The sequence below is a fragment of the Lactuca saligna genome, chromosome 5 (assembly GCF_052625555.1).
Source record: "Lactuca saligna cultivar CGN05327 chromosome 5, ASM5262555v1, whole genome shotgun sequence".
Lineage (NCBI taxonomy): Eukaryota > Viridiplantae > Streptophyta > Magnoliopsida > Asterales > Asteraceae > Lactuca > Lactuca saligna.
This window is the reverse complement of record NC_136421.1, coordinates 169,304,976-169,311,389: the sequence shown is the minus strand read 5'-3', so window position 1 is coordinate 169,311,389 and position 6,414 is coordinate 169,304,976. Positions and strand designations below refer to the sequence as shown.

The window sequence follows — 6,414 nt, the reverse complement described above, 5'->3', positions numbered from 1 at the left end:
CCGAAAATTCATGACAAAAAATTTCGTTTTAAACCATTAAATAAAACTATAGTTATCAAACCATTCCATCAAAACATGAGTCAAAGTATTTCAAAACATTATTATCATATTTTCCAAATCAAAACATTAGAGTAAACATACCAAGCTAAACATCATGGTGTGTGCAATGCACTCATCCTGAGCTCTTCTCTTTGTAACTAGAAGTTCCTGAAACCAAAACTGAAAACCATAAGCACGAAGCTTAGTGAGTTCCCCATACTACCACATACCATACACATAATCACATATAATAGGCCCCCGATCCTTCATCGGGCCCCGCCCGACATCAGGCACTACCTGGCATCAAGCCCCGCCTAGCATTAAGCCCCGCTCGGTATACATATCTGTTTATCCCAGGCCTCTCCTATCTTTGGGCCTCGCCTGCTATACAAATACAATCAAAATCACATAATCATGCTAGCACATAAAGAAAACATACGCAATACTATAAGTTCTAGTCCTAAGGCCTCGCCTATCATGAGCCTTGCCCATACTCTGCTAATGATGAGATATGGAGCCCCGTCCACACTCAGCTAGTAATGTGATACAAGACCCTACCAACAACCACTTCCCTAACCAGGCACATACAAGTATCACACATACAACAAGCATAACAAAACATGCGTACATTTATCGGGTACTACCCGACATCGAACCGTAGTCCGGAAACATACATATAAGCATTCCTTGGGCACCACCCCGCATTGAACTGTAGTCTGGAACCATACATCTAAGCATTCCTCGAGAACCACCCGACATCGAACCGTAGTCCGGAAACATACATATAAGCATTCCTCGGGCCCCGCCCGACATCAGACTGTAATCCGGAAAGCATACAAAAATTCGTCGGGCACCGCCCGACGTCGGACCTGTTGGATTAGTGTCTAAGCCCGTAACCATATTTGGTAAGTACTTGACCCGGTTGTGCATGGTCCTTTTGGATTGCCTTCACCAAAGCAACTTGACTAGAGAAATAAATAGAGAAAGAGGTTATTATGATTTATTAATATGTTATAAGAATAATATATTAAAGGAGAAATCATATTTGTTTAATTAATATTGGTCAATAACTAATTAGGAATTAATTTTGTGATCAAGTGTAATTAATTAAACTAGAGGGGCTGAATTGCAATTATGTGATAGTTGCAAAATAGGGCTATGGTTATCCTTGTTAAAGGTTGGATGAATTCAAGGGATAGGATATCCTTGAAATCTTCCAAAGGTCCAAGAGATAAGGGTTATCAAGGCTTATCTTATGATTGCTTGGTGGGCAAGCAACTAGATAAGGATAAGGACTGAAACCTTAATCTCTACCCTATATAAAGACCCCTAAGGCATAAGAAATCGTCCACTTGATCCCTAGGGTATCTAGAGCCGATTTCTACCTCCTCATTTCTCTCTCTATAGCCTCTCCAATTGCTTGTGGTGTTTGTGAGCCATTAGAGGCACTACACTTGTGGTGCTTGCTTTCAAGACTTAGGGTTTGACGATTTAAGTTGTTATTGCAATATAACAACAAGAGGTATGTGATTTAACCTTCTATGTGATTTTCGAAAATAGTAGGCTACATTAGGGTTTTATCCATGTGTTCATAATGTGTGTATCTAATAGTGAAAACATAAATCCAAATTAGGGTTGTATGCACACGTAGGATTGTTTGTATAAATCCCATCAGTGGTATCAGAGCCTTTGGTTAACTTGTTTTCAATTAGTATTATATAATTGTATGAACTTGACAAATTAGGGTTTATAGCCAATAAACCCTAGGAGGCAAGAAATTTAGATATTAGGGTTTCCTAACCCTAATTTGCGAAAATTATGAAAAGGATTCAAAAAAAAAACCCTAAGATTTCGAGATTAGCCTCCTTCACCAAGATAAGATCCTAAATTTTAGGGATTTAGATAATCCTATATCTTGTAATTATATTTTAATGGTTAAATATGGTAATTAAAGATTTTGAATTATCCCATCCCCTTATTTTCGAAATTTAGAGGGATTAAGGGATTAGGATAAGTTATTTGTTTAAATGGTAATTATCCTTATGATTTAGATAATCCCTTATGATTTGATAATTTAAATTAATAGTTTAAGATAATTATTAAATCAATAGTTTTAATATTTAAAATTTTAATTTAAATGGTATTAAATTCGAAAATTTTAAATTGAAAATTAAAACCCTAGTATTTTGAAATGTTTAAAATACACCCTATACTATTATATTATTACAAGCTTAATGAATATATATGTATAATTAAAATGCTAGTCTTACCCTTAGTAGGCCTCATTCACGAAGCCAGTCTATAAGGTGGGTATAAGGTTCATGCCTATAAAATAACGTTTAATGGGTGTACACTCACACCCACCGCTTGCTTGACTGGTGGAGGGTCGTTAGCCGAACGGGTAGGATAGGGCAATCCTCTCTTCATTAATAAATATAATGAATCTATATAAAGTAACTAAACATTTTTACAAATTCCCAATCCTAGTTACTTTAGGCAAAATTGAATTGATGCAATCCCATGAAATTACACTTTGCACCCTTGCTAAGAAGTTAGTGGAGTGTGTGTAGTTTACCGGCACACTAATTGGTTCTAAGCAAAGGTGGCAAGGGGTGATTCATTGTTTGTCATGGTTCGATTGAGCGTGTGTGGTTAACGGCACATCGAATATGTGATTGTAACAATGAAGGCACCATGTAGATTTGCATGGTTATTCACACCCACTTTGTGATCCTCGGCGTCCCAGTCACAAACGAGAAGGGCATATCGAGATTTAAACATGCCATTGAAAAGTTCAATGAATCTCCAAGAAAATCTAGGAATTCTCAATACATTTAAAACTTAAGCTTATGTTTTTCATGGTGAAGAATTAGTGAATCGTCATTCACTTATCTCCAAATTATTTGCGTGTTGGATTATGGCATCCCTTTTCTAATATGTAAATAATGTTGTTGGATCCTAGCCCTAAATTTTCATTTTGGGTGTTTAATTAGGGATTCAATTCTAATCAAACTTTGTCCTTTCTATTTGTAGATGGCTAACACGAACAACGTTGCTGCTAACTCATTCACGCTAATGAGTCTTTGTCAAAAAGTGACTTTTGATGGATCGAACTTTAGCGAATGGATAAGATACATTCGCATGATTGCGCGCTACGAGGACAAAGAGTATATCCTCGATGAGAAGCTCGAGAAGATCAATCCAGAAGTCGCTACTCCCGAGGAAATGGCTAGAAGTGGTATCATCTTGTTCTATTTAACCTTTGGCTCGTGGGAGTTATACTTAAACTCAAGCTTAAAATCTTGGTCACTTTCACTTGATACTTCTTCATCAGACCCATATACCTCATCAGGCCCGCTTCTTTGTCGAATTAAGTCAAAGTGATCTTTGTTCGCCACCACATCATATTCATTTAAGCCAACATGTAACGCTTGGTTTCGGTATAAGTTTAATTCTCCAATTATATATATATATATATATATATATATATATATATATATATATATATATATATATATATATATATATATATATATATATATATATATATATATATATATATATATATATATATATATATATATATATATATATATATATATACCAATTGGTTTTTGTGAACATCCCAAATATGGAGTTTGATTAATTAGGAAAGTCTATGCCATAAAGGCACCACATGGACCAATCATCACTTTCCACTTTAATTATCTTGCACTCGTCTAATATTAATTTCTTGACATCAAAAATTACCTGCCATTTGTATGCCTTTCTTTCTCTCTATATATATACTTATTTGGTTTACCATCGCAAAACACTGAAATCTACCTCATCGACATAAATTCAAATCATCAAACTCGATTATGGATATCTTCTATGGTTCCCTCCTCTCTCTCCTTGTTATTGTGATCTCATGCTCACTTTGTTTTGCTTTCTTTAAGCCAGCTGCAGATGGAAAACTCCCACCTGGCAGAAGAGGGTGGCCAGTGATCGGAGAAACTATAGAGTTTGTCACCACCGGCTTGAAGGGTCACCCTGAAAAGTTTATCTTAGATCGCATGACTAAGTTCTCGCATCACGTTTTCAGGACCTCTCTAATTCTACAGGATGTGGTCGTGTTTTGTGGGCAGGAGGGTAACAAGTTCTTGTTCACAAATGAAAACAAACTTGTTCTGCAATGGTTGCCACCTTCGGTTGGAAAGATCCTCCCTTTTTCTGACCATAACAGGACGAAGGCAAAGATGGTTCGAAAATACTTCAAGCCTGAAGCTCTACGACAATATGTCCCAGTTATGGACAAGGTGACACAGAAACATTTTCAAACCGAATGGGAAGGTAACGACCAGATTATGACCCAAAAACTCATAAAAAACTTCACTTTTTTGCTTGCATGCAAAATTTTCTTCAGTATTGATGATCCAGAATGGGCCAAAACCCTATCTGGCCCATTCGAAAAGCTGGCTCCTGGAATTTTCTCCATCCCCATAAACCTCCCTGGAACACCGCTACGTAAAGCAATAAATGCAGCCACCTTCCTCAGAAAAGAACTCACTGCAATAGTAAAGAGAAGAAAGATTGATTTGGCTGATGGGAAAGCTTCGCCTATACAAGACATTTTATCGTTGTTTCTGTGTGACGAGGAGGCCAAATCCATGCCAGAAATTGAAGTCGCTGATCTTATTGTTGGGTTGTTGATCGGCGGCCAGGACAGTTCAAGCTCAACATGTGCAGTCATTGTTGAATATCTCGCCGAGTTGCCCGAGATTTACGAGGGTGTCTACAAAGGTATTAATATTAAGCTGAATATTCTTTTGTTAATTTCTACTAATTAAACGTTATTTTCTCAAAAGAAAATACAGACATCCTTTCTGGTGTTTGATATTGAATTTTGAACCTATAAACATACATTACATGTGATTTAACATTTAATAGGATGAAGAAATCTTTGATGAGAACTATAGGCTATAAAAATTTCATTATATTTGTATATGTCGACAAAGTTTGACATTAGAAAGTTAGTGATTTAATATTTTTTTAATCTTGATCCGAAATATATATATATATATATATATATATATATATATATATATATATATATATATATATATATATATATATATATTACAAAGACATTTACATTTTAATGTTTTTGTCTCACACAATTATGATGTTGATTTTGCTAGTTTAAATTTATAAAAGAACAAAAGTTAACTTTTACATGTCTGGTTATCAATTGTCCTGAAATATAAAAGAAACATTTACATGTTAGTTTTGTGAAATATCTTATAAAAATTAAAATAACAGAGGGAGACATTTCAAAATGAACTTTACAACTAAAATAATCGGGATAAGGAATTTTAACTGTATATCATTTGCGTAGTACACAACAAATAGAAATTACAAAATCTAAAGCATCAAAAGAATTGTTGAACTGGGAGGATTTGTCAAAGATGAGATACTCTTGGAATGTGGCTTGTGAAGTTCTTAGATTAGTCCCACCCACCCAAGGAACTTTTAGAGAAGCCATTACCGATTTCACATACCACGGATATTCAATTCCAAAGGGATGGAAGGTATGCTATATAAAGATGAATTAGTAAACATGAACACCATTGGTATTAACTTTTTAGCTAATGGTTTTTCAATGTTGCAGTTGTATTGGAGTACAAATTCAACTCATAAAAATCCTAATTTTTTCCTGGATCCTGAAATGTTCAACCCATCAAGATTCGATAATAAAAGACCAACACCATATACATTTGTACCATTTGGAGGAGGAGGTCATCAGTGTCCTGGAAAGGACTTTGTCCGAGTAGAAATACTTGTGTTCATGCATCATCTTGTGACGAAATTTAAGTTGGAAAAGCTAATTCCGAATGAGCAAATCATTTTCAGTCCGGTTCCTAAGCTTGAAAAGGGACTTCCAATCCGCCTGTATGCTCATAAACCATAACGTTGAAGTATTTAATAAAAATGGAACTAGTCCAAAAATAATATGTGAAATAAACAATAATAAGACAAGTTAGGGCCTATCAAATTATGGATCCAAAAGCAAGGTCGATGGATCTAGGAGTGTGTAATGATTGATAATTTCTCTTTGAATCTAGGATTGTGTAATGATTGGAAACTTCTCTTCTCATGTGATTGTTCCCCTTAATGTATTTTTTAGGATTATCTAAATAAACACCGTTAATTATTAAAAAACAACGTATACTAAAAAACACCCTTTAATCAAATGTTATTACTACACTAAAAAATAGGCTTCCACCTCAACGGTTTCGAAGATCAAATCAGGAATGTAATCAAGAAAAGGAGAATTAACATCATCGATGAATGAATATCTTATCAGTAAATAGCAGAGGTGTTGGATGCGAAGTG

The 6,414-nt window shown here is 35.0% G+C and overlaps 1 protein-coding gene across 1 annotated transcript; it reads left to right on the top strand.

The window, feature by feature from the left end:
- The first annotated feature begins 3,899 nt into the window (after positions 1-3,899).
- On the top strand, positions 3,900-6,138 carry LOC144997092 (beta-amyrin 28-monooxygenase-like). Its single transcript, XM_078956918.1, has 3 exons — positions 3,900-4,821; positions 5,422-5,609; positions 5,690-6,138. Exons 1-3 carry the CDS (start codon positions 3,900-3,902, stop codon positions 5,987-5,989), a joined length of 1,410 nt encoding a protein of 469 aa, XP_078813044.1. The 3' UTR covers positions 5,990-6,138.
- Positions 6,139-6,414: the final 276 nt, after the last annotated feature.

What these genes read in the sequence shown, in the direction of transcription:
- LOC144997092 (XM_078956918.1), top strand. Translation starts at nt 3,900, where the DNA reads ATGGATATCTTCTATGGTTCCCTCCTCTCTCTCCTTGTTATTGTGATC. An exon ending in TTACGAGGGTGTCTACAAAG is followed by an intron (nt 4,822 to 5,421) that starts GTATTAATATTA and finishes TGCGTAGTACAC; the next exon opens with AACAAATAGAAATTACAAAA. An exon ending in CAATTCCAAAGGGATGGAAG is followed by an intron (nt 5,610 to 5,689) that starts GTATGCTATATA and finishes TCAATGTTGCAG; the next exon opens with TTGTATTGGAGTACAAATTC.